This window comes from Eulemur rufifrons, chromosome 9, assembly GCF_041146395.1.
Source record: "Eulemur rufifrons isolate Redbay chromosome 9, OSU_ERuf_1, whole genome shotgun sequence".
Classification (NCBI taxonomy): Eukaryota; Metazoa; Chordata; class Mammalia; order Primates; family Lemuridae; genus Eulemur; species Eulemur rufifrons.
In genome coordinates this window covers 53,408,636-53,435,435 of record NC_090991.1, presented here as the reverse complement: position 1 = coordinate 53,435,435, position 26,800 = coordinate 53,408,636, and the positions used below count along the sequence as shown (strand labels likewise).

The 26,800-nt window shown below is 46.1% G+C and overlaps 1 protein-coding gene across 3 annotated transcripts in view; it reads left to right on the top strand.

Annotated features, from left to right (window-relative positions):
• CYTH1 (cytohesin 1) overlaps window positions 1–26,800 on the top strand; it is an 89,516-nt gene that overhangs the window by 32,201 nt on the left and 30,515 nt on the right. The window contains exon 1 of one of the 3 annotated variants that reach the window (XM_069481756.1): window positions 10,236–10,281. The exons of the other annotated variants lie outside the window; for them this stretch is intronic. Coding sequence (XP_069337857.1) covers window positions 10,254–10,281 — 28 coding nt within the window. The 5' untranslated portion in view covers window positions 10,236–10,253. Of the gene's footprint in view, window positions 1–10,235; window positions 10,282–26,800 lie in introns of those variants that run through there. 3 annotated transcript variants of the gene reach the window in all.

The window sequence follows — 26,800 nt, the reverse complement described above, 5'->3', positions numbered from 1 at the left end:
GACATTGGTTTCTCGATCCTTCAAGATTGTGACCACACTGCAGTATTTTAATCTCTCCAGGTCTCCTCCTAAAGACCAGATAGTGCTGCTAAGATAGTGGATTTTCTTAAAAGTCATCCCCCTCCCCCCACTTTCTAGGATGCCTACTCCAGCATGCTCCCTGCCTCTCCCAGGGACTTTTTGGTCTTCTACACTATGAGCTTGGAGCGCCCTGGGCCTTCACAGCCCATCCTCAGCCTGCCGCATGGGATTTATTTTAGCGCTGCCACCGCTGCTTGTGTCCTCCAGTGAGCTGTCATGGTTTGAAGGGGAGGTGCTGTGTTCCCTTTGTCTTTGTAGGCCTGGCACCTCGCTAACGGGGTACTCAGCACAGTTCAATATGCATCATTTAGAATGAGCACGCCATAGAGTCACCTCTTTTTTGAATGAATGCAGAGTATTCAGCATATACTTTTTTTTATTGTGATGAGTAATGTGTGTGTGAACACCAGCTAGAAAATGGAACAACAGTTATTCTGAGGGCATTAGGTTCTTTCAGGTAGAAAGTAGGAGTATCTCAGCTTACCAGATGGTGAGATTTTACCCTAAGAAGACACAAGGAAGTGGGAAGCTTAGTTGCCACATCGCGGGTCCCGGAGCTCAGGTTTCTTCATGGAGAAATGGTCTTTGTAATCACGTCTTGCAGATGTTGCATAATTTCATTAGTCCACATGGTGCAGAATAGAAAGAAGTAGGAGGTTCAGTGAAGAATACAAATGCATTTTGTATACCATAGAGTTTTAGGAAAGGAAAGCCTGAATACAGTGTCTTTTGGGGGGTGGGGAGAAGTAACAAGGTTCAGACTTCATCTTGTCGGTGATTCCTGTTCTGACCATCTCATTTAAAACTTAATAATCCCTGCCGCCCCCACCGTGCACTTCTGATGTCTTTCTTTCCCCCAGCACCCATCGCTTTCTGGCGTGCTGTTTAATTTATTGTTGACTGCGTATATTGCTTTTCTGGCTGTATCTGCCTGTGCCCTATGAACCCATATTGGCTATTACTTATTCCCCGAGTTAGCCAGCCTGTGTGGACAGAGGACAAAGCAATGTTCATATCAGCAACGCCCTTTCAGAGAATAAGTCCTGGTGAATATTACCAGAGCCAGGCCCACATGCCAGGCAGAACACGAATTGCCTCTTCTCTCCCTGTGTACATGGAAAAGGTGATTGAGTTTATTAGCGGAAAGTCTGTGGCAGCCTTTTAACAATCTCTTCACTCAGCCAGCAGAGGGCAGCGCAGACGGAACGCACAGCACGGCTCCTTCAGGGCTTCTGACTTGGCTTTAAAGGGCCTTTGGAACTACCGTAGCCACTGCTTCCAGCTGTGGTCTGAAGTTTGGTTCAGTTCAGGTTTATTATTCTTTTTTCTCACTTGTGAATCATACTGTTTCTTCTTCATCTTTATGGGGGAAGATGTTTCTGTTTACTTTAGCCTCATGAATACGTCAGATTCACATTTTCCAGTCATCTTGACACGGGCTGGCAGTGCTGGGGCCCTGAGGGGCTTGTCCCCTTGCCTCCAGGATGCAGGGGTCACTTGAACCAGAGCTCTCCTAGGTCTTGATGATGCTCCCCGACCCACTGTGTGCCGAGAAGACTGCAGTCGCCAGGAAGTCCCCCCGACAATAGTCCTCCCTGAGAATCTGAGCCCCTTCTCAGAAAGAACAAAGTTCCAAAATGTACATGAACTCAAAACCACACAGTTTTTCAGTTTTGTGGCATTCTGTGGCACTGATAATGGATTTTATTGCCATAGAGAATAAGGTCAGTTTTTATAATGCATCACTCCTTTCTTATTATTACTTTCTTGCAGAAGTTAATGGCCTTTTTTTAAAGAAAATTTAAATAACTTCAAATTGTGTAGATAAAACAAAGGTCATGGCTTAGGGTTTGTTTTTTTTTTTTAACATCTAATTGGTTTTGAGGTTTTCTTTTGATGATAAAAGTGCCAAAAATTCTGTCTCATAAAGGTACCTACTGGCAGATGTGATCAGAAATTCCATACCTTGCTTTGCTAGGTACACGGTGGGCACACAGCAAGACATGGTAACATTCTTTGAATTCTTTGTGACACATTACATATATCTTTTGTTGTCAAGTCTTTTTTTTTTTTTTTTTTTCAAGGTCTAATTGATGCTATTCATGTCTGTACGGAAAAAAAAGCATAAATCCATGTTTTTAAGTTAACCAAAGTATAAGTAACCTTTGAAGGAATTTTGCAGTGTTTCCAGGGGTCTGGATTTTTGCCTACAGAGGCTTGGCACATCTTTGTCACTCTCCACCCCAACCTGCAGATGAACTTCCAGGTCTTTGAGGACGTTTGCATGATTGTGTGCCCCAAGCTATCTCTCACTGGCAGCTTGTGAGAAAGATCTAAGCTGTAGAGGGGAGGGTCACCAGGGAGCAAAATGAATTATCCCCATATTCCAGAAAGGCCTTAGGGTACCCAAGACCTCTGAGCATGGAGGGTAGGTTGAAAGTGTTCGTGGTGGGCAGTGAAGACTCCCAGATCTCCTCTCTATCTCCTGCAGCAAAGTACTTTCTCTTGCACTTTTGGTAAAACATGAAGATTTAATTTCTGAATAAGGCTGTGAAGGCAAAGAGAGTGAGTGAAAGTCCACGTACTTAATTGTGAGGTCCTCATCCTTTCTCCGTCTACCTGGTTCCCCAAATACTGGTGGCCAGGTTTATAGGCCACACAGCCTAGGTGGGAGATTGGAGAATACTTCTTCGGGTAACTGGCCCAAGCAAAAAGAACCCTTAGAGCCCTACATGTGGGGCCTCTACACATTGCTGCTTTATTGCAATGCTACCCACCAATCTATAGGCCACGCCTACTACACAGAGCTTCTGATCAGGTTGTTGGTGCCTCCCTCTTAAATGTGAAGAAACAGCCATGTTTACTAGACGTTTACGGAAAATCCTTAACATTAACAAGAGAACAAAGCAAACAGAAGAAGTTGGAGGAAATAGGTCATGGAAGATACAGAAGGCAGCTTTAAAAACTATATATTTACGAGTCTCAAATATTTAATGAAACAAGAATAGGATGCTATAAAAAACGAGTACAGGTTGGATTTGGGAATGTTTGCATTATACTTACTGGTTGAGCATCCCTAATCTTAAAATTTGAAATCCAAAATGCTCCAATGAATATTTCCTTTGAGCATCATGTTGGCATTCAGAAAGTTTCAGATTTTGGAGCATTTCAGATATTGGGTTTTTGGATTAGGGATGCTCAACTTGTATTCAGAGATTAAGAGTGAATTCTTGCAAATTAAAAATAGAAATATGACAGTCAATGGGAAGGCTGGAAGATAAACTAGAGAATACTTACTAGAAAGCAACTCAAAAAGGAGATGAAAAGTAGGAGTGAAAAGATGAGAAAAATTAAAGGATCCACAGTGGAGATCCAGTGTCCAGCTAATAGAAATTCCAAAAAATGAGAACTGGAAAACAGGAGAATAGGAAACTGTTAAAGAATATAAGACTTCAGAACTGGTCTCTATCTCGTGGCTGGCATAAAGTGTGAAAAGACTCACTTCTAGACAGTTCATGAAATTTCACAGCACTAAGGGTAAAGATAAGGTCCTGAAAGATTTTTGAGAGGGAGGAAAAGGTCAGATAGAAAATAGTGGGCATCAGAATGGCACCATAACTAACAGCAAGATGGGAAGCTAGAAAAGGCGGGGCTGTTTTCTTCATTCTGAGGAAAAATAATTTCAGCTTAAGAGTTCTATACCCAGCCAAGATGTCAGTCAAGTGTGTGAAAAGAAGCAAGGTATTTTTAGACATGCAAAATTCTGAACAACAATGAAAAATCCACCCCTACACGTTGTTTCTCCTAAGTTATTAAAGAATGTGCTCTGCCAAAACGAGCAAGATCCAAGAAAGAAACACAGAATCAAAGAAACAGGATCCGGCATCGGACAGGGGTGAAGGGCGTTCCCAGGACGATGGCTGTGAAAGCAGCAAGAGCAGCCAGACTGGATGGCGGGGGGTGATTTCTGGAGGGCACCTCAGAAAACACATCACATGGTGTGTTTGACCCTGCTGGCAGCATCTTATACCTCGGTGGAAAGCCTGGCAATTAATTGGTTATAGACATAGAAAACTAAGCAAATAGAAAAATGACTTAATGCCTCTATGGTAATTTTAATCATGGTACAGCATACAGCTTAGTTGTGAGCAATATTTGTAGAAATACTAAATGCTGATCTAATACAAATGTACATGTAACTATGCTGAGTGGGTGTGCAAATACTAAATGCTGATCTAATACAAATGTACATGTAACTATGCTGAGTGGGTGTGCAAATACTAAATGCTGATCTAATACAAATGTACATGTAACTATGCCGAGTGGGTGTGCATGTTTGTGGCGTGGGGTGGGGTGGGGAGGAAGACAAGTCTTCGTCATCCCGGGAAGGAGGTTGATGTTCTAGAGGCAAAACGTTGAGAGAGTGAGTGGTGTGGGCATGTGATTTAGAAACAGGCAGGTAATTAGTAGAAGAAATAGCAAAAGGAGCTACCTCTGTGGAGTAGGATTCAGGGGGTGGGGGTAGAGTTAGGAAACTGTGGTTTTCTGTGTGCTTTTAAAATCTTGTGTGCGTGTTATTTTGGCTAAAGGAAAAAAACAGGCAGGAGTGTTGAGAGCCGAGGCTGGAGAGGCAGCAGGGTCGAATCAAGGGGGGGGCTTCAAAACCGCCGTGAGATGCCAGACCAGGGTCCAGCGACATGTGCAGGTTTGGGTTGGGCACACAGCTCAGTGGCCATCACAAGGGGGTGGAGCTGGGAAGGGTTTGGGTTGGGCACACAGCTCAGTGGCCATCACAAGGGGGTGGAGCTGTGGACAAATGTCCACATTAAATAGACACAACAGAAAGCCCTGGTATCACTGTACCACGGAAGCATAGACGTTAAAATACTACTGTCTGTGCATCTACTTGGCACGTTTTCAATGATAATCCTTGCTGGGCATTTAGCTGTGGTGAGGCAAGCACTTTGAAAAACAGCTGGTAATGGAAACAGTTATTTTGGAAATTGATTCCATGGCACCTATAGGGAGCCGTGAAATAGGTTGAGTGTTTTGACCAACCCTTAAGTTCACTTCTAGGAGTGAAGCCCCAGGAGCCAGTTGGAGCTGAGCAGAGGCGAAGGCACAGGACGTTGCTGGGTTATATGGGCTGGGAGGGAAGTGGGGGTGGATGTGCAGCGGTAGAACTGGCTGAGTAAATTACAATATATACACACAGGGCCACAGTGAAAAACGCCGGCCCTGCCATTCCAGCCTTGGGGTTCTTCTAGCCTTTCCCCTTTCCATATTTCCAAATGCCTTTTCCAACAGTGGGAAACCTGGCCCCTGTGATCCTCTGGGGGCTGTGTCAGATGCCTTCATTTTACCCCCAGCTCCACTTCCTGCCTGTCTCCTCCCTGCTCTCTACTGGAGGCTGCCCTGGACAGAGCGCGTCTGCCTGCTTCCGGGCCCTCTGGTTCCCCGTGAGGCTTGGCCAGGAGATTGGAGGGTGGAGAAGAGAGAGGCCCTGCCAGGTAGTGGAGGGCTCGCTGAATCCCCTCCCAGTGCTCTGACCAGGTGGCCTCTCCGTGGCCATCTTCAGCGGCAGCGTGGGCACCTCGGCCCTCTGACTGGACCGTGATGTGGCCACCCTTGTTGCCAGCCATGGTGCCTCATCACTCCCGCGTGGTGTCCCTGAACTCTGCGTGCACTGTTAATCGATAATGCCCTTCGTAACTCTCTCCAGACTTTTGCTCTGAGTATGTTTCTGTCTCTTTGGGATTATGACTGATGTGGGTATTATGCTCTAAAAAAACAAACTTTCCCTACAGTATTGCGTGAATATTCATGTAAATTGTTTTCTAGTGTCAGTTTAAACCATTACTTGTTTGTGTATTCTCATCTTATCCACCAGAGGGGGTGAGTCTGGAGTCAAGCATGGAGTCTATTTAAGGCATTTATTAGTTGAAAATATAAAATGTCCTGAGTCAGACACCTGCATGGGAATACTCTAGTGTATGGTTTTGATACGAGTGACTGTCTGGTGTTTACTTTGTTGGTTTCATGCTTACAGGGCCTGTGCCAGCTCCTGCGTATTCCCCACGTCATCCGCTCAGACACGGCCCTGAGGCCTGGACAGTTGTTCTGGTTCTGTAATGTGCCCTTATTTTTCTAGTTATTTGAAAGTGTACTTTGAAACTTTTTAACAGTTTCCATTTAGATAAATATATTGTAATCTTTCTATACCATTCTGTTTGGGATGGATTATAGATGCACCTTATTGGTTGGGTGGCCATATATTTAGTTTGCCAGAAATAGTCCCAGTTTATGCCGATTCGCTGATGTAATTATTTATAGCACCCACTTTCAATCTCACAAATGTCCCAATATGGACAATAACTTATATAGTCACTTTCCTCATGAGTGAGTCAAACATATAATTTGGTGATTCAGTGGTTAAATGTCTATTTTAAGGAATTTAAGACCTGTCTCTTCATTATTTCCTTTTTTAACAGTGTTTGTTGCACTAGCTTTAGAACAACAAAAATCAAACAGATGCCAATATGGTGTTGGGCCAGGTATGCTCTTAGGGATGCTTTAAAGGATGCTGCCTGGCTCACACAGCCTACGGGGCAGCTCTTCGGCTGGGGGCTTATGGGAACTGGGACACAAACCTGTCCTGAAGGCAGCCAGCACATAGGCTGGCCAGGAGCCTAGAAGATGGCCACCGTGCCCAGTAGGGATGGTGGCTGCTACATGAACCATCAGATTCCCTCTTTTGAGGATGTGAACTGGGAAGTATAGCAAGGATGAGACACTGAGTAGTGGGGGCAGAAGCTGAAAGTCTCGAGGTCCAGAGAAGTGGGGGACGGAAGGGACTGTGGGTGGACGGGGCAGAGGCTGTGCAGGTGGAGAGTAGGGATCCAGCTGGCAGCCATTTCCTGCTCAGAAGATGGCAACTCCATTCTTCTACTTGCCAAGCCAGAAAGCGTGGAATCACCCTTGACGTGTCTCACACCTTACATGGAATCCATTGGCAGGTCCTTGGCTCTAGCTTAAAAGTAAATGTAGCAAAATCTGGCCACTTTTGCTACTTAAGCCTCCACTCTGTCTCCTCTGGAGGACTGTAGCAGCCTCCCAGCTGGTCTCTAGCTCCTGCCCTTGCTGTCCCAGTCTGTTCTTATCCACAGCTAGAGTGGTCTTGTTACTGAGGAAGTCACTTTGCTCTGTGTTGCTCAGAAGCCTGGCAGCGGCCACCCATCTCAGCCAAAATAGAAACCAGAGCCCTTAAAATAGCCCCCAAGCCCCCATGGAGCCCTCCATCACCCTCCTCACTCCTCAGACTGTCTCTTCCACTCCCCTGCGCTGGCCTGCTGGCTGTCCCCGAGTAGCGCTCAGCACCTGGCACGCTGCATCCTTTTCTTCCTTGTTTGTCTCGCTGTGTTTTCCGTCTCAGTGAAGCAGACACGCCATGAGGACAGGTGTTTCATCTGTTTGGTTCTCTGAAGTCTCCCTAGTGCCTGGCATGCAGTGTGCTCAGTGTGCTTATCGAATGTTTGTTGAATGAAACAAATGATAAGATTTTGGATTTGATTATTACAAAATAAAAACATCTGTAAGACAAGAGACAGAGTTAAAAACAGATGACAGATTCTGAGAAAATACTTGCAACATTTAATACAAAATATTAGTAATCTAGAAATCATTAAGAAAAATGATAACCGGTAGGAAAGTGGGCAAAGGATTTGAACAAGCAATTCGCAAGAGAGCAAGCATATCCCTCAAAAGGTATGGAAAGGCAGTCACCATCACCGGTAGTCAGGTCGGTGCAAGCTGTCAACAGTGTTGAGAAACCATTTTCCATATGAGACTGGCAGAAATTCCGTTTGTTCCATCAGGGAAGGGGCAGGCACTTTGGCAGCGTCCGTGAACGCTGAGTACTCAGACTCCTGACCAGCTGTTCTGCCGTTGGGTGTCTGTTCCAGGGAAGTGCTGTGCCATTTGACAGTGGGTAGAAAATAGAAGTGACCTGTCCTCTTGTAAGTTAGGATCACCATGTATGAATCAGAGCTCACATCAGAAGATAGAAAGGCCAATTTGGGAATCATTGAACTTAGGTTTTGAAATGGCTCGTGGTGGAAAACTTACACTGGGATTTAGTGTGGATGGGGATTGGAAAGGACAAAGCACACTATTTTGACACACTAAGCTAAAAGGTAATAAGTTGGATTTATATTAGTTGCCTCTAAAAACAAAGTGTTTTTTTTTTAAAAAGTACATGCATATATATTTATTAAGCAAGAAGGAAGAGAGTGGGATGGAACCACTGCCCTTGAGGCATGTCAGCACCTGTGGTCACCTTCAGAGTGTGACTGGAGACAGTGCTCTGCTGTCTTGCTGTAGATGCATGTGTCTCTTACTCCAAAATGGGGACCTGGCCAGAGTCCAGCAGGGCCCAGCCTCCTGGAGAGCTGCAGCGGGGGTTTGCGTTTATACCAGCACTAACAGGAGAGGGCCCTGGGAGTCCAGCAGAGAGCAGGGTGCCCGGAGTGGGCTCGGCAGCCAGGTCCCAGACTCCGGGCGAGCCACATGTCCTTTCTGGGTGCTTGTCCTCGGGAACTGGGGATGGAGAGGACACAGACCACACAGGTGCTTTTAGGATGACATGAGTTAGGTCACCTCAAGCTGGGCACAAAGTAGACAGCATCACCTACAATGGTGATGCACCAGGTACAGGTTGTTCTTCTGTCACTTGTTCCTTGTAAGTATAAATAACTGAGTTATGGGACCCCTTAGCCCTTCCCATGTGCACATGGACGCTATATCCAAATCCAGCAATTCTACTTCTAAGAATCTTTTCTATGGAGAGAATTAAAGAGATATGACAAAAGGTATGCACATGGGTATTGAGATTGGCAGAAAAATGGAAACCATTTACTAATAAAAGTCTTTAAATAGGGGTCTGGTTAAATATTATGTCTAGACCGTGAGTAATAAAAAATGTGATAGATGACCATTTATAGTTTTGGAAAAATGTTCTATGTATAGGTGGTTATAACAGCACGTAAAATATCCAGGGGTGTGTGTGTGTGTGTGTGTGTGTGTATGTATGTAAAGAGAAAGAGAATAAATATAACAAAAGTCTGAAAAATACACACTAAAATGTCATTAGTGGTTATCACTAGGAGATAGGATCAAGGTGTTTTTTCCCTTATCAGTGTTTTCTAATCATGTATGTATCGTGAACACATCATGCAGAAAAGTCTTATTTGGTGCAACACATTAGAAATTATAATGAGCATAAAATTAAACGTATTGGGAGTTTGGCCCTTGGATGTTTTTTGCCTCTAAAACTTCCCTTGTGGTTTTAGTCTGTGACCTCATACATTACGATCTCTTAGTCATTCACTTGGGCAACGTGCTGTTATATCATTGTGAGAGGACCAGGGGTTCTAAGTGATTCCTTTGTAAGAAATTATAGTTGGCCCTCCATATCCATGGGCCAGGTATGGATCAAAAATATTCAGGGGCGAAAAAAGGGTAGTTGAGTCTGTACTGAACATGTACAGACTTTGTTTTCCTTGTCATTATTCCCTTAATGTAGTATGACAATTATTTATGTAGCATTTACACTGATAAGTAGAGGTGATTTAAAGTATACAGGTGGATTCATATAGGTTATATGAAATGCTACACCATTTTATGTGAGGGACTTGAACGTGGATTTTGGTATCTGGGGTGGGGTCTGGCACCAGTCCCCCGTGGCTGCCGAGGGACAGTTGTGCTAGGAAGCCAAGAGAAAGCCCGCAGCAAGCCCATGCCTTGCTTCGGCCGCGTCTGAGAGGAGACGAGGAGCTGCACTGAGCCCGTCCGGCTGCAGTGTGAGACTGTGTCAGGAAGCAGGTGGTTAATGCACTCGCAAGGTGCCCGAGCTTGACTTCAGGAACTGGGTGGTGGCAGCGACTGGGAGTGCCGCTGCTTTGAGACTGGAGGCTGATTGGCCAGGCCTGCAGCCAGCCCTTCCCCGCCCATTCAGGAAGCAGCTCTGGGCTGTCCCAGTGGCTGGACAGCCCCTCAGGTATCCCTGGGCCCTCCCAGTCGTACCCCACAGGAAAACTTGGCTTGGAGTTAGTTACAGCTCTCCTTTGAAGGACAGAAAGGAGCAAACCTTTCGTGTTGTGCTGTAAGGGAACAAGATGGTCCTTAAAACCGAAGGGGAAGATGGTGAGTCACAGCCCCAGTCCAGGACTGAGGCGGCCTATGTCGAATGGAGTGGAGTTTTAGGTCTCTCTTTGGATCAATCTGTGAAATTCTGTGAAGACAATTTTACTGAGGGGAGGGCGGGGAGAGTTAAGGACCAACCCAGACTGTAGTTTTTATCTTACTGTTTTCAGGAGAAAGGCTACATAGTGCTGTAGTGGTTAAGAAGCTGAGGCTCTCGTTGGTGTGTGTTTGTGTGTGTGTGTGAGAGAGAGAGAGAGAGAGAGAGAATAAGGTAAATCATTGTGTTTTTAAACCAGAGGTCCCCCTTCCAGTCTTGCTTTTGTTCGAGTTCCGCCATGGGTGTTTCTTAGTGGATTATTGCTTTGTACGTGGTGATTGTGTCTATACTTCCTGTATATGAATAACAGTTGGTGAAAAGTTCTGGAATATCCAGAATGAATCTGATACTAAAACGTAAGAAGTTAGAGACCAGATTGAAAGCACCAGTGAGATTCCGGATAAATAATATTTTTCTTAAATAAAATGTAACCAAGAGAAAAGACATAATTAATTTGGTCTTCCTCTTTTGGTATTAGAGTGTTTAAAGCCTCACGGCTCTAGGACTTCCTTCATCTGCTCCACACCCATACCGTAAACAGTGGAGCTATGAGTAATGGGATGACAAACTTGGTGGCTTCTAAATCCTAAAAGATCGTGCCAAAGAACTGTGTCTTCAAGCACCCTAGGTCAGCACAGGAGTGTGTGGATGTGCGTGTATTTCGTTGCAGTGCCTTCATCAGATGACAATGTTTGCATGCCGCACGACAAAATAGAAGAATATGTGCTGATTTGTAGCTGGTAATCAGTGATACCAGTAAGTTTGAAATGAACATTAGACTGCATTTCAAGGTGAATCTTGTGAAAGTTATAATAAATTTGGGCGATCCTTTTTATGTTTTTCCTATAAAACACATATTTTAAAGTCTCACATCTAAGTGCAGGTGATCGTGGACAGTGTCCGTGGGGTGACTCGGAAAGCTGTACCGTGTGTGAGAGACTTTGGGAGAGAAGGACGTACAGGTGTTGGGGGTGCCACGCTTGCATTTGAACCAGGGCGCAGCAGTGAGGGGCAGTTCCAGGCCAGGCTGACCTGCCCACGTGGGTGTTTTTGTGTCTGAAGGATAAGTCCACACTAGCCAAGGTCTTTATTTCCAGAGGGAACACTTGTGAGAGTGGCGGAGGATACTATACTGATTGTGTTGGGACAGTGGGTACGCCAGGCCTGGCCGTGGTCCCTCACGCTTACTTGCTTCTGGTGGTTCTGGTGAGCCCAGCGTCAGACCCACTCGGGGTGCTGTTTGATAATGCCTGCAGAGTCTAAGTCAGAGGGCTCATATGTCCTCGGCCCCTGGCCATCCTAGAGGCTTAAAAATTCAACATAAACTGCCCCATATGTGTACCTTTGATTCCACAGTAGGTGCAGTGGGTCTGGGACATGATTTGGGGCAGGGACTTTAGAGATTGGATTGCTGAACAACTTTGCTTTGATTAAGTAACCTGAAAGAGCCGGTGCCTCTCCATTTCCCTCACCCCGTTCTGGGGTGTTGTCTGTCTGAGGCAGTAGGGGGACAACATTGCCCTTCTAACCACTGCTGAAATAGATGCCGTAGGTACTTAGAGGAGAGAGTGGCATTTAGGCAGGTGTGAGAGTGAAGAGAACAAATGGAGTTTTCCCTGGCAGGTCCCCAAGATCCCAGGGGAAGATAGAAGTTAAGTGTCAGCATTTGCTCCTCCTAGAGGTGCCTTTACTAGATCTACTGCCCTGAAGAGCACACCTAATAAAGGGTGGGTGGGGCTTTTGAAAATACTCTTTAAGGAGGGCAGACTCTTTCCTGTTGTGCTGATCTCAAACCCATGATCCTTAAGTCAAAAACGTTGCGTTCTATTTCCATCCTTACCTGGTGCATACAGTCGTCCATTTTCATTCCAGTATTACGTGTGTATGTATAGGTGAGAATTAACCAGTGTAATTAACTGGGCACTGTTTTCTTAACTGCTATACATTGGGGGGTTTTGCTGTTTAATCTTGTCTTTTTTAACAGTTAGTTCCCCTTGATTTGCCTTTGAACCCTCTCTTTGGGATGAAATTCAAACTCCTTGGTGTGGGCCCTGAGGCCCTTCACAGGCATATGCTAAGCCCTCTTCCTGGTGCCACCTGTGCCCTGGGCCTGACCTGTGATGTGGCTGTTGTCCCTGACTCCCAGTCACTCCCCAGCCACCTCACCTTGTTTGGTGTGCGCCATTTTCTCCAATTCTCCATTTGGGGACTCTGTTGGTCCTTCAAGTCCTGGCGCGGAGGCTGGCCCCTCTCTGAAGCCTCCGGGCATGCCTGGGCATTCTCTGAGTGCTTGGTGGCCTGGTGTGTTGCTGTTACGGGCTTACACGCCTCTCCCCACTGGCCTTCACGCTCCACGCGGGGCAGGGACTGGATCTATTTAAATCCCAGCTCCAAGCACAGGCTGCGCCTGTGGCAGATGCTCAGTAAATGCTGAGATGAAGTAAATCCGTGTACCCCAGTAAGAAAAAAGACGGAGCGGAGGACACCGCCAGTGACCCCAAGTGTGAGTGGGCTCTGCCTGTTGGCGGCTTACCTTAGGTAGATTAGTTATGACTTGTTGAGCCTTTTACCTCATCTGTAAACTGATGGGAACAGTGAATAGTTTAATGTCAGGAAATTTTCAGAGTTTATATTTGAGCTATGCTGTAAAGTTAAGAAAAATGGAAATGAAAAAAACATTTTAAGCTATAAGATACCATGTGAGTATAAAATAGTATTGTTTGTAGGAAAATATGTCAAATAGAATTAAGTATAGTGCCTCTCTAATGGGACATCGGATTTTCAGGTTGCATCTCAAATGATAACCTTGATACTAACTTTCTGCATTTTCCCGTTCTTTTACTGCATTCCTTGTGATTGTGCTAGCCTGGCGTTGGACAGTTGCTTAGGTTGAGGTATTAGCAGGAACACCCGAGGCACTGTAACTATAAATGAATATCCCCATAGATATTTCTCACTCCCTTCCTTATGGATTGGGTTTGTATTTTGCAGAATCAAAAATGGTTACATCTTTATTTTTAAGCAGGAGCATGTTTGGCATTGTACGAAGTACACATCATAGCAAGAAACCTGCATCACCATCTGCTGTGACAAGTTTTGAAGGGGACTTGCTCTGGTTTGAATTTTAAAGGCTTTCGTACTGAGCATCCCGGAGATGAATTCTCGTGGTGTTGCACAGAGTTAGAACTGCCCTTTCTTCTTAGTGAAGGCAGTGAATAGAAACAAGGGCTTGGATTTTGCCCCTCTGAAAGAAGTTGAGTTTTCTCCATTGTCGGAGGCTTCCTGTTGTCTGCCAGGTTTGCTCTTAGTTATGGGATATATTAATACTAATAAAAGCATAGGAGTGGCTGGGGGTGGTCATGACCCAAAGTCCAGTTGGACAGGAGGAATGTGGAAGGCAGCAGGTGGAATTTTCTAAGAAGCCAGTATTAGTGGAAAGAAAAGGCAGGTATTGTGGGTCTTGGCGGGCAAGGATCTGAGGTAGTAAGAGCCTTTCTCAGCCTGCAGAGGGGTCAGCTGAGGTGAGGACAAAGTCAGGTGCTGTAGGTCCAGGTAGGAGTCAGAGATGGGGCAGGAGTGGCCTGAGGAAACAGGAGACATTTCAGTTTTTGTTCAGCCCTGCCTGTGGTTCAGAAAGGTTTGCTGGAATGTGTTTGTGGCTGGGGGCTGACGGAACCAACATATAGTTTACTGCTGGTTAAATCACAGATGGAGGGCTAGACCTTCTGGATTTTTTTTATAGTATCCATCTCTCATTTTTCTCTTGGATTTTGACAGCCCTCCAAAGACAACTTTACCAAATTTATGGGATTCTTGTCTCTGTTCTTCTTTCTGTTTGTTTTCGGCTCAGCTGAGATTTCCTTTTTAAAAAAGGACTCTTGTAACTACTGCCATCTTCTCCTGCTGACCTTCTGAAGAACTTCAACTTGTAGGGAATTCAGATGGGTTTCCTCTTGCAGATGGAGCCATGAACTAATTAGCTGAGACAGAGTCACTAAAAGCAGTGTAATCAAGGACATTTAAAGCCATGAGGTGCCTTGGAAGTTATCTAGTCCAGCCCTGGTCAGCTCTGCAAATAAAAGCCATTGCTGTGGCCCCTGGCAGGGACTCTCTGAAAACGGAGCCAACATCAGCCAGAAATTTAAGTTAAATAGCCATTGTTGAGATAGGATGGTCTCATATGTTACTATTAATAGTTACCTTTTTGTTTTTCTCCTGACTACATGGTGTGTTTGATTCTCTAGACCTAAATAAAACACTAGGGGAAAAAATGGAGACAGAGAAGTCAAGTCCTGCTGCCCTACAGATCAGCTGGTGTGTGAGCACTCATCCCAGCACATTCCTTCCTTTCTTAAGAAAATAACTTTTTTTTTTTTTTGAGACAGAGTCTCACTGTAGCCCTGGCTATAGTGCCATGGCATCAGCCTAGCTCACAGCAACCTCTAACTCCTGGACTCAAGTGATCCTCCCACCTCAGCCTCCTGAGTAGCTGGGACTACAGGCTCGTGCCACCATGCCTGGCTAGGTTTTTTTTTGTTTTTGTTTTTGTTTTTTTTAGTTGCTCGGCTAATTTTTTCTATTTTTTAGCAAAGACGGGGTCTCGCTCTTGCTCAGGCTGTTCTTGAACTCCTGACCTCCAGTGATCCTCCTCCCTGGGCCTCCCAGAGTGCTAAGATTACAGGCATGAGCCACCACACCCAGTCCAGAATATAACTTCTTGACTTGTGTCATGTTCTTCCTTCCTCTGTTGAGGAATCATGAAAGCTCAACTTCTGACCTAAAAAAGATCCAGTGAATTTCTTTTCTGAATCAGTGGCTGTTTCTGATTCTCCTTTCTTTCTGGCATCTAAAGTCTCTTTCCCTTTGTATTTTCTGTTGAGAGTCAGGGTTCTGAGTCAGAGAATTTAGGTGAAAGACTACATGTGAAATTATAGCAGAATGGGTGTTGTTACAACAGGTATCTCATGGATGTTAGAATAGAACTCAGGGATTTCTTCGACAAAAGAAATACTTAGCACCAACCTGAGAAATGTAAGTGGCTGGTAGCATTTTTGTATTTTCTTTGAATAGAAATTTTAACATCAAATTTTGTGTTATTTATGGATCCAAATATACAGCAAGGCAGAAAAGGAAGAGTCAAAGCCTGCCCTCGCTCCCGTCCACAGTCAGTCCTTCTAAAGGTGATCATTGCCAGTGGTGTCAAGTGGGTCCTTCTCAGGAGCCCTGTGTACTTACCACACACACGTGTCACATGCGAGAAGGCATCCTTACACAGTGATCTGTACATTCCTGCTGCCTTTAACGTGTCTTAGAGATCTTTTTATATTAGCATTACAAATCACCCCATTCTTTTAATCACCACATAGTGTTTAAGTAGTTTCCAAATTTTGCAACAGTATCCAATGGGTAAACTGTTTTTTCTCTTCTTCTTCTTCTTTTTTTTTTTTTTTTTTTTGAGACTGGGTCTTGCTGTGTCGCCCAGGCTGGAGTGCAGTGATGTGATCATAGCTCACTATAACTTTGAACTCCTGGGCTCGAGTGATCTTCCTGCCTCAGCCTTCCAAGTAGCTAGGACTACAGATGACTGCCTGGATGATTTTTAAATTTTTTGTAGAGAAGGGGTCTCACTGTGTTGCCCAGGCTGGTCTAGAACTCCTGGCTTCAAGTGATCCTCCCACCTTGGCCTCCCAAAGTGCTGGGAATACAGGCATGAGCCACTGCACCCAGCTGGGTAAACTCTTAAATAGAATTTAAGACTCCAATTCTTAAACTTGGCTGGATGCTGCGGCTGATGCCTATAATCTTAGCACTCCAGGAGGCCAAGGCAGGAGGATCACTTGAGGTCAGGAGTTTCAGACTAGCCACAGCAAGAGTGAGACCCTGTCTCTACTAAAAATAGAAAAAATTAGCTGAGTGTGGTGGGTGGCACCTGTAGTCCCAGCTACTCAGGAGGCTGAGTCAGGAGGATTGCTTGAGCCCAGGAGTTGGAGGCTGCAGTGAGTTACAATCATGCCACTGCACTCCAGCCTGGGTGACAGAGCAAGACTCTGTCTCAAAAAAAAAAAAAAAAAAAAAAAAATCTTAACTTTGATTCACATCAAATCAAAAGGTGTGTGCATTTTAAATTTTGGTAGTGCCAAATGTTGCATGAATTTGCACCCTACCTGCAGTGTGTGATGTCTGGTCCTGGAGGCAGTTCCCTACTCTCTGAGGGGAGTAGAAACAAATTCCCTCCCAAGAAATCTTCAGTCCCTTCTCAGAGCAGGAGCAGGAGCCAGCTTTTGCTTCTTTGAAGAAGCATTTTATGCTTCTAGCTTTTACTAAAGAATAACGAGGCATTTTTAAGTATAAGGAATGGAGTAGAGTTAAAAAAACAAACAAACAAAAAAAAACTCCAGGGCTCTGGGAGACAGAAGGAGGGGAGATTGGGACCCTACGATTGGCCTATAGGCTTCGTGCTTATCATGCCTGTTGGTGCTTAGAACCTGTGGCCCAGGTAATTTGGGGTTGGGTAACCCTCATGTGCACCAAGGGTCTTTGTGTGCACGATACTTGTGTAGCCTCTGCACCTTGTTTTCCACTTCAGAAGCTGTCAGGGAAACAAAGTGGCTGATGCCCATTCCCCGGGCACACGTTTCAGAGGGTCACAGTCTGGTTCCAGCAGTCCTGTGCCTGAGACAGAACTGAGGAGAGGTGGGGAGTTGGCCATGGCGTTTGGGGAATCAGTACTGGGTGAGGTGGTAATCTAAGCTGTGAGCCACGAGAAGAGGGAGAAAACACTTCTTTGCTACCACTTCTGACCCGGTTTTTACCGCATTGGACAAATGCCCTGCATCCTTTGCAACCCTTGCGACCACTGGAGAGCTTCCAGCCCCTCTGCTTTCTCATGACGAGGCACCGCCACTTCTTGCTATTCCGGAAGTGCTGCTTTCTTTATCTCACCCAGCCTGACAGCAGAGCAGGCGCCAGCCGGAGCCGGCTCCCAGCGTCCGATTCAGAGGCTCTGACTGGAGCTTGCTTTTCCTGGCAGGGCCCCTGGGCAATGCCCTTCCCACCTCTGCGGGGATGCCCGCTCTGTCCTGGCTCGCCCCGAGGCTCGGTGGCAGTCCCAGCTCTCCCGAGCAGCCGTCCTGAGCTAACCTCGGCCACGCTCTTCTCTGTCCCCCAACCCCGAGCGGCCCCTTGTGGGCAGCATTTATTTGGCACTTAGGGGTTGCCTGATTAATTTTTTGTTAAAAGGCTAGTAATGTGTGAGCTCTTTGAGGGCCAAAGCCATGTCTCTCCAGCTTCGTATCTTCCACAGTTCCTGATAGGGTGCCTGTGTATATGGACAGCCTTTTTTTTTTTTTTTTAAGATTGTTGAATTATGAGTCTCAGAAAATTATTTTTAAAAACTTTCCTTTTCTGTGTTGGGATTCCTGAGATTCCTATTCTGTGAGCAGTCATTTTCTCTGCTCTCTGGTCACTGTGATTTCATAAACTTGAGTGTGCCACAGTTTATTTTGGCGTCTGTATTCTGTAGATATGAGAAGGGCCACACTGTGGACTTTTTGTTTGTAGCTTTTTTCTCTTCTTACCTGCTCCCGTCCTTGTGTCCTGTTGTTTGTGCCTAGAATTGACTGTCGGTGCAGGCTTTGCTACCAGCTGCCTCTGGCCTGGATTCAGACGCTGCAAGTAACTCCCAGCTGTGGATACTTCAGTGGAAGCTGGCCAGGTTAAAGGCAGAGCCACAGGGCCTTGCACGTGACCACTGGGTCTTTCCTAGGAAGTGATAGGTCGGGATTCACCTGCTGGGGTCTTTCGGTCCCTGGAATGTATGTGTACTTGTATAAAAACCAGTGATGTTACCTCAAAATAAGGGGTACACCTCTTAGGACTGAAAGGTACTATGAGAACACTCATGGTATAAGACATTACTCCTGAAAAGCGAGAGCTTAATTTCATGTACATGTGAAATCCCTGGGAACAAGGTGGTGTATGACCAGATGGTAAATTGCATGATACGAACACAGAGAAGACAGTGTGGACTCAGAAGAGCTCCAGGGCTGGTTAGTACACGTAAAAGGAGCCAGGAGCTCGGCTGGAGTAACTGGGGAGTCCTGCCCTGTGATGGGTGGCGAAGATGAGCCCTCAAGAAGAAAGAAGCAAAGAGAGTGGGCCCGAGCACCTGGGGGGAGCCAGGGAGGAGAGGTGGGGCAGCTCACCAGACAGTGAGAGGCAAGAAGACAGGCGGCCAAGGCACGTGTGGCACTGGGATGCTCAGTCCACATTTTTGTTGAAAACTTGTGTCCTTTTATAGCTTAAAGCAAAAATTTTATAATTTTAGGGTTTGTTTTTCACAGACTTGGTATGATTCTTTTAAATGAGTACTACCATCTTGACACTAAAGTAAAATTGTTCATACTATGGCTGTTTCTTAAAAGACACAAGCTGGAATGTAGAGCCAGAGTATTTGGGTCAGGGCTGGTGGCACTGCCTGGTGATGAAGAAGTCTGTCTGAGTTCCCTAGGTGGGCCCAACCCCCGTGGCATGGCACCGGGCAGGGCTCGCAGAGGGGTGGGTGCCTCCGTTAGTGACTTCCTAGTGGCAGAAGACTGGAAAGGAGGGAGGGCATGGGGGTGTTTTTAGGGTTCCCCTCTTTGTTGTTTATCTGGAACAGTAGTTCTTAACCAGGGCAGTTTCAGCCCCAAGGGGACATTTGGCAATGTCTGGGGACATTTTTGGTTGTCACAGTTGGTTGTAGGGAAGAGGTGATGGTGGTAGGGATGCTGCTGGCATCTAGTGGATAGAGGCCAGGGATGCAGCTACACACCCTACAATGCCCGGGGAAGCCCCCACAGCAAAGCATGATCTCCAAATGTCAGTGCTGCCCTGGTCTAGCACAGTGATTTATTTTTGTTTTTCCTCCTTGCTTATTTTATAACTGTTTAAAAAACCTATATCTCTCCCCTTGTTGGTGAAACATACTGTATTTCTCAGTGTGGTCTGTAGTCACCTTGTGTTCTGTTTAATGTGGGGAGGCTGGCTGTGTGAAGCTTGTGCTTTGGGGACTGGGGTCCCAAATCTGTGTGTTTAACAAGTGCTCTTGGTGACTCTCGAGCCCTCAGAAGTTTGCAAGCTGCTGCACTCAGGCTGGGGCCGTGTTTTTCATCCTCTGCCATCTTATATTGTCACCCCTAAAATCCACTTGCCTAACTTATCCCGACTAGAGTGTCCTCAAAGGCGATGCTGCAGCCTCTGGTGGAGAAAGACCTGTGGGCGGTGTGGGGATAGCGGCCGGCGAGCACACGGAGTAGGAGGGGAGTCCTAAAAGGGCTGGAGCAGCGCATGTGGAGATGGAGGGCTTGGGGCCCCCCGGAGGAGTGGTGCAGAGGACAGTGCCTCGGCAGCCCCTCCAGGATGGTGTTGCAGCAGTCTGGTCAGCTGTTGACCTGGTGCAAAGCAGTGGCAAGGGCTGGGCTTTTGTGCCCTGGGGGTGACAGAGCATCCGCTCCCCAGATCCGGCCTCCTGTGTATCCATGCGGTGAGGAGAGGGCATCTTGAGTAAGGGGTTAACATCCTTCCAGTGAGGGCAGCCATCAGGGTTCAGCTTCTAAGGGGGAGAAGAAAGCCCGTGGAGCCTGGGAGCAAATGCTGGTGGTGCTTCCCCTCCCCCAGGCCGGGAATGGGGGTAGTAGGAGGGGCGGGCTGTGATCGCATTCATGGACGCGAGCAGCACACACTCCGCGTCAGCCCCGGCTGTAGCTCCGCGCACCCAGCTCCCCGCTCCAGCCAGCCTTCCCTACCAGGCTCAGCGCATTTACACCTGGGGCTCGGCTTTTGTTTCTTCTGGACACCTCCTTCTCTGCCCCTGCTGTGCTGGCACACACATGCTGTCCTTGCTGCTGCTCTCCCTGCACCTAGAGCTGTGGGAGCTCCCGGCAGCCTGGGACTGTGGGATCGCTGCACAGAGCCACCATGGCCTCTGACGTGGAGCACTGCGACCTGCCGAGGCTTTGATGTTGCTTCCCAGGGCTTGCCAGGACACGGGGCCATAGGAGAGGGGACTCGCTGTGGGTAAGAGGCCGGGTGGGTGGTGTGTGAGCCACGTCTGCGGGTCCCCCGTTATGTGCTGCTGCCTGCTTCTTCTCCCACCCAGTAGCCAGCAGCGGGAGCTGATGCTTCTCTGCATGTCTGTTCTTTGGTTCCGCATTCTGTGCTCTCTTCTCCGAGGGTTTTTCCGCTGGCAGCTTTGGATAGGTATTCAAGCATTCAGTTTAGTTTCTTCCAGGCCTGAGACTTAGGAACATGCCAATAACATCAATTTCCTTTCCGGCTTTGGTGAGGTTAGAAATAGGGTGGCAGAAAGCAGAGGGGCAAATTTGGGGTGATTCTTCCCCTTTAGGCCTGCCTGCCCACGAGTTTCTGTTTCGCTCCCTGCGGGCTTTGGAACCTTTCCTGGGCATGGGTAGCCCTCTTTCCAGCAGTACACCCAGAAAAGGAGTTGGAATTGTACATCTAACTTGATCCAGGGGTCCTGTCCAGCTGTTAGACATACTGAGGGAGGACGTTTAAGTGTACAGAAAAATCCAGGGTTTTACAAAGGCCTGGCATACAAATAGATTTTAGGAATGAGGGTACAGTGAGAGAGAACTGACTCTTAAAACCCCCACCAAGCCTCTGTTTTGAACACAGAAGGGGTGTGGTGGCCCAGCTGTGCAGGCTGACAGTGATTGCAGCTGGCAGGCGCAGGAGTGGCAGTGCTTCACCCTGCCCCCTTGGGAGGAGGGACGAGCACAGAGGATTTGGTTTGTTTGGTGGCAGCAGGAAGCACAGGCTTTCCCTGGAGTTCAGGACCAGGCCTCTTGTCTCAAGGAGGCCCGCGGTGGAAGAGGGCTCTTCCCTGCTGAGCTCGTCCCAGCTCTGCCTTCAGTCCCTGTGATCCTTCCAGAAGCAGCCGTGGAGGCAGACGCTGGAAGTCTGAGTGCCAGGAAGAAGCTGCTGTGAAACCCCAGCTGTATCAGATGTTGTCACTGTGAGGTTTTAGGAAAGGTTAAGCATCTTAAAATAATTGTTTTCTAGTTTTTATCGGTTATGGAAAGCAGATGTTAACTTTGTTTTTCTAAACCACATTCTTAGGGTAAAATTTTATGACTTAGTTTCTGTTACTGCCTTGAAATGTGACCTCATTTCTCTTTGATTTACTGGATAAATCATAACATGCAAACTAAGTCTTTGAGTTCTAGGATTAAGATAAGATAGTAAAATACTTTTCATTTATAAGACAGTTCGTGGCGGTTTTTTTTAATATGCATTCTTTCATTGGAGAAGGGCTGCATCAATGACATGCCCATTACATACAGTGGTGGTGGGAGGAAGTCACGGTCTGCCCAAGGTCAGAAAGTGGTCAGTGAAAACCCACGCAGGTGTCTCCCGCCTCCCCCTCTTAACCCTGGGCAGCGTCGCATCTGAGTTCAGTTGTTAGGGTAGTTCTTAGAGTAGTTGTTAGGGGAGATATCTCTAAGCCTGAGAACCGCAATGAAGTCTTCCTTAAAAATGCAGAATGTGGTAATCAAATCTTTAACAGACTTACTTCTACTGGGGAGACTGGATGATTTTTGCATGGAAAGAATTTAAACTAGAATAGTCCAAATATTCATATTGGCAATTAGCTGGAAGGCACCTCTGGCTCTCCGTGTTGAATACCGTTTATGCCAGCTGTGTGCTAATTTAACTCTTTGATCCTGGTAATGTGTGTAAATTCTTTTAGAAATATCTTAGGCTGCAAGTTGGTGGTGAGACACTTGTTTTAAAGCGCTCTACACAAAAGTCAAATCATAGTTTCTTGGGAAAGCGACTAAGGTAAGCAGAAATTGGGAAGTTAGAATATTGCTATTAAATTTTTGTTTATTATTTTTTCATGTTTCCTTGTCTAAGATGTTTATTCAATTTATTTTTAATTGTGGTAAAATACATATAACAAAAAATTTATCTTCTTAACCATTTTCAGTTCAATGGTATTAAATATATTCACATCGTTGTACAACCCAGTTACCAAAACTTTTTTTTCATCTTGCAGAGTTGAAACTCTGTCCCCATTAAAAACACCAACTCCCCATTCCTCCCCCCCCATCCTAGCTTTCTGTCCATCTCCCCTCCATTCTGCTGTCTCTTGTCTGCTCTGGGGACCGCATGTCAGTAGAATTACTCAGTGTTTGTCCTTTTGTGACTGGCTTATTTCACTTAGCACAGTGTCCTCAAGGTTCATCCATGCGGTAGCATGCATCAGAATTTCCTTCCTTTTTAAGGCTGAAAGATGTGGTTTAAATTTTAGAAAATATTGCTATGATTTTGACTCAATAGGAAGGAAATGTAATTGGTTTCCCAGAGTTGACAGACTTTCTGTAAAGGTGTGAAGTGAACTTGTATGCATGTTATTGGCAGAACGTGTGTCACCCTGGTCTCAGGGCTCCAGTCCCACCCCCTTTTCTCTATCTACCTTCCCATGTGCTATGATCCCTAACAACTATCCTGAGGCCTATCTCTAAATTTAAGGAATTCAGTGAAATCTTAGAATCGCAAGCTTTTTGTTTTACATTTCTGTTCTGTTGCCTTTTACCTGAAAGTTACTCTGACTTTTGGTTGCATTCTTATCCTTGTCTTAAAGATCGTATTTGTAATGTGAGCATGGAATTGAGAGTTTTGTGAAAGTTGAAAATTACTTTTCTTAGGGAGAAAAATTTTCCTAAACCAACCCATTCTCCAAGTGTAGTAATGATCTATATAAGAACTTTATCTTTAAGCACTTGACTTTTTTTTTTCTTCTTTGCTGCCTTACCCGCAGTTCTTAACTATGCCTCACAGCACTAACTTCTCAACCTGCAGTTTTTAACTTACCAGATTTTGTATTGCTGAGGGTGGTTTGTGTTTTCCTCCTACAGTGTAAAAGCTGTAGTCTGTTTTAAAGAACATCCTGCTCAGGAAGGAACCTCTTATCTTACCGTTTGCTTTGAGGCACAGATAGGTGAAGTAACTCGCCCAAGGTCACGCAGCTGGTGAGCGTGGACCTAGGCTGGGGTTAGGACCCCAAGACCACCACAGGTAGAGTGGCAGTCCCCAAACCAGCCCCAGAAGTTGGGTGAGGTGCCCCTGCTGTGGACTCATACCATGTCCCACGTGGTCCCCCTTTAACACACGCTCCTGAAGTTGTCATTGCATCTGCAGATGTTTCCTGCAACTGTCCCTCCTATAGGAAGGACCCAGATCTGTCTCTTCAGTGTTGTGTCCCCATGGCCTTGCACTTACCAGGCAAGCAGTAAACATATTGAATGAGTCAATGATGACGTAGGTGGAAAGAAACAAAAGAGGAAGATTAGATAATTAATTAGATAAAGGAAAGAAACTTGGCATTTGTTGGGCACCTGCTTGTGCCAGCTGTTTTATCTTCTTTTCCTTCACTTACTCCTCACAACAGTGCCAACAGTCGAGCGCGACAATTCCGTTTTACAGATGGACAAACTGAGGCTCAGAGAGGTTAGGAGTTTGCCAAACATTGGTATGCCTCCAAAGCCTGAGTTCTTCCCAGTATTTTGAAGTTTTTCAAATTATAAATCACTGGGATTTCCTGGGAGACAAAAACGCTCGTAGGGTGGTGCAGAGGGCGGCGAACAGGCCGTTTTGTTCGGGGTCTGACTCGTAGGATCTACGGGTGTGTGGTCAGCGGGTACTGAATGCTGTCGCTGGTGCTCAGGACATTCAGAGTTTTCTTTCCCCCTCAGGCTCTGCGATCGCTGTGTCTGTGGAGGTGGTTTCCTAAATTTGCCGGAAATTGAACCTAAAAGCCCAGTCTGTAGGTAGTCAGTTGTCCCCCCGAGCAGGTGGCAGTTTCTACAGGATGTAGAAAGCTTGCCGCTTTATTTCTCCACTGCTTTCAGTGTTCATGGAACTCCCTGGTCTGTAAAGGGCCACGGCCTCCATTAGCAGGAGGGCACCCCTGGGAGCAGGCAACCTGGGGGCTGAAGAGGAAATGGCCATGACCTCCTTGGCCTGGGAGGAGCTCTAACTAGCTATATTTACCTTCTCCACAAGTGACAGAACAGTAGGCCTCTTGGGACACTTGGGCTCGCTTCTTAATTACTTTTTAGAATGTTTCTCTGCAGTACTGGTTTAAATGTGGACCCTTTTTATCCACTGAAAGGCAGGGGCTACAGGAAGGATGCCAGTTAATAATGATGGTGGAAAAAATAAGTGGTTTCTTGGGCAGAGGGATCTGGTGGTAGCAGGATGACCTCAAAGAGTGACACCTAGGTCCTAAAGCATGCCTTTTGGACACTTGCATCACCCGTGGGGAGTTAAGACTGCGGGAGGACAGTGTGGTCCATGTGGGTGGCAGCTGCTGTGTGTCTGCGAGCAGAACCTGCTGCCAGAGGGCTGCATTTTCAATGGAACTTCATGGCGTGTCACTGGGCATCTGCCTGTGGCCAGTGGAGCGGGGATTGCAGGGTTTTTGACCAGAGCTGGCCATGTGCTCATTAATGGTCCCCTGGCTTGGAAAGAGGGTCTGTCCCTTTAAGACAGTCCTCCTTTGTATGCGCTGATGGAACCCATTTCAGCTCTGGGTTTCTGCGGACTGTTAAAATCTGCAAAGCAACATTTAAATAAATAAATAAATGAAAGCTTCCCTTGTGTGGCTTTTCTATTCACAGCAGAGCACAATGGCCCCTGTTGTTTTCCTTACTTTAATCTCCTTCATTAAATTGGAACCCTGGAAAGAGACGGTGAGGGGGCTGATGCTGGACGTCCCCTCACTGCCAGCCGGACACCTTGCAGATTAACCTTCGCAGGCATGGATTCCCGAGCCTCTCTGGCAGTGGGCGAGGAGGGCGGGTGGGTGGTGTGTCGGGGCGGCTCCCCCTCTGATCATCTCCATTGTGCTCAGGCCGGTGGCAGGGACAGCCTGCTGCCCTCCCCAGTGTCCATTCTTCTAAAGAGAAAAGAATTTGGCCGCCTCCCTGGCACATAAGCGTGGCTGCAGCACGTGGCAGTTGGGGGAGGGAGGAGTTGTGTGTTGCTCTGCCATCTGGCCCCTCGGAGCCAGCCGTTCTTTTACAGTTTAACCCTCATGGCTACTCGGGAGAGAAGCAGCGTGAATAGACCGCCTTCCCAGGGTGCTCACGCTGCTTTCCCAGAAACTCCCGGGGTGTAAAGTACCAGCTCTTCCTTTCCTGTCCTAGCTGTGGCCTTGGCAGCATCCTTAAGACACCAGCCAAGATTGTGGGAATCAGTGACACCTCCTGCTCTCCAGCAATAGCGTTGATTCTTTATGCCGTTAAATGAAACCAAGCATTTTGTCTTCGAAATTTTTTTCTCTCATGGTCAGCATGAGAATGAAGGCTTGAATTAAAGATTTGATGTTGCATTGATAAGCTTATGCAGAGGAAAATAAATACTTTTGTTAAAATGTTAGATTTTTCCTCTTCTCCAAACAAAATTCCTCTAGAAAAATGAAATCTAGATCAGCTTTTTTTTTTTTTAAGTTCTTAAACGATTTGTTGAACCAGAGTGAAGCAGCATTGTGGGTTAAGGTTACTAAGTACGGGATAAAGAAGTAGTTGAGAAATCGTGAGCCTAATGTCAGCAGACTGGATCAAATAAATGTGAATACATGTCTTGTTTGTTCTAGCTGAAAACTGGCTAGAAGCTTTTTCTGTCTGACCAAAGGACACAGAAGGCCCATCTTTTCTAGTAACCATAGATTAACATTTTTATCTTTTGTTTTTAAATTGTCATAGTACATAACATGTATTTATTTCAAAGCAAGTATTCAGGGGCTAGTACATTCCATCTCTCCACTCCCAGACCCACTCCTAAAAGCAGCCACCATTTTTTTATTGATACATATTTTACATATTTATGGGGTACATGTGAGTATTACATGCATAGAATGTATAATTAAGTAAGGGTATTTGGGGTTTCTGTTACCTTGAGTGTTTGTCATTTCTGTGTTGGGAAGGTTTCAAATCCTCTCTTCTAGCTTCTTTGAAATATACAGTACGTTGTTGCTGACTGTGGTCACCGTACTCTGTTGCAGAATATTAGAACTTCTCTCTTCCATCCAGCTGTGTGTTGCTACCCACTGACCAACCTGTCTTCGTTCCCGCTCCCACCCACACTCCCTTCTTGGCCCCTGGTATCTGTCATTCTATTCTCTGCCTCCGTGACATCAAGTTTTTGGCTCCTACATATGAGTGGGAACATACAATATTTGTCTTTTTGTGCCTGGCGTATTTTATTTAACATTATGACCTCCGCTTCCATCCATATTGCTGCAAATGACATGATTTCATTATTTTTATGGCTGAATAGTATTCCATTGTTTGTATATACCACATCTTTATCAGTTTGTCCTTGGTGAACACTTAGGTTGGTTCCCTACCTTTGCTA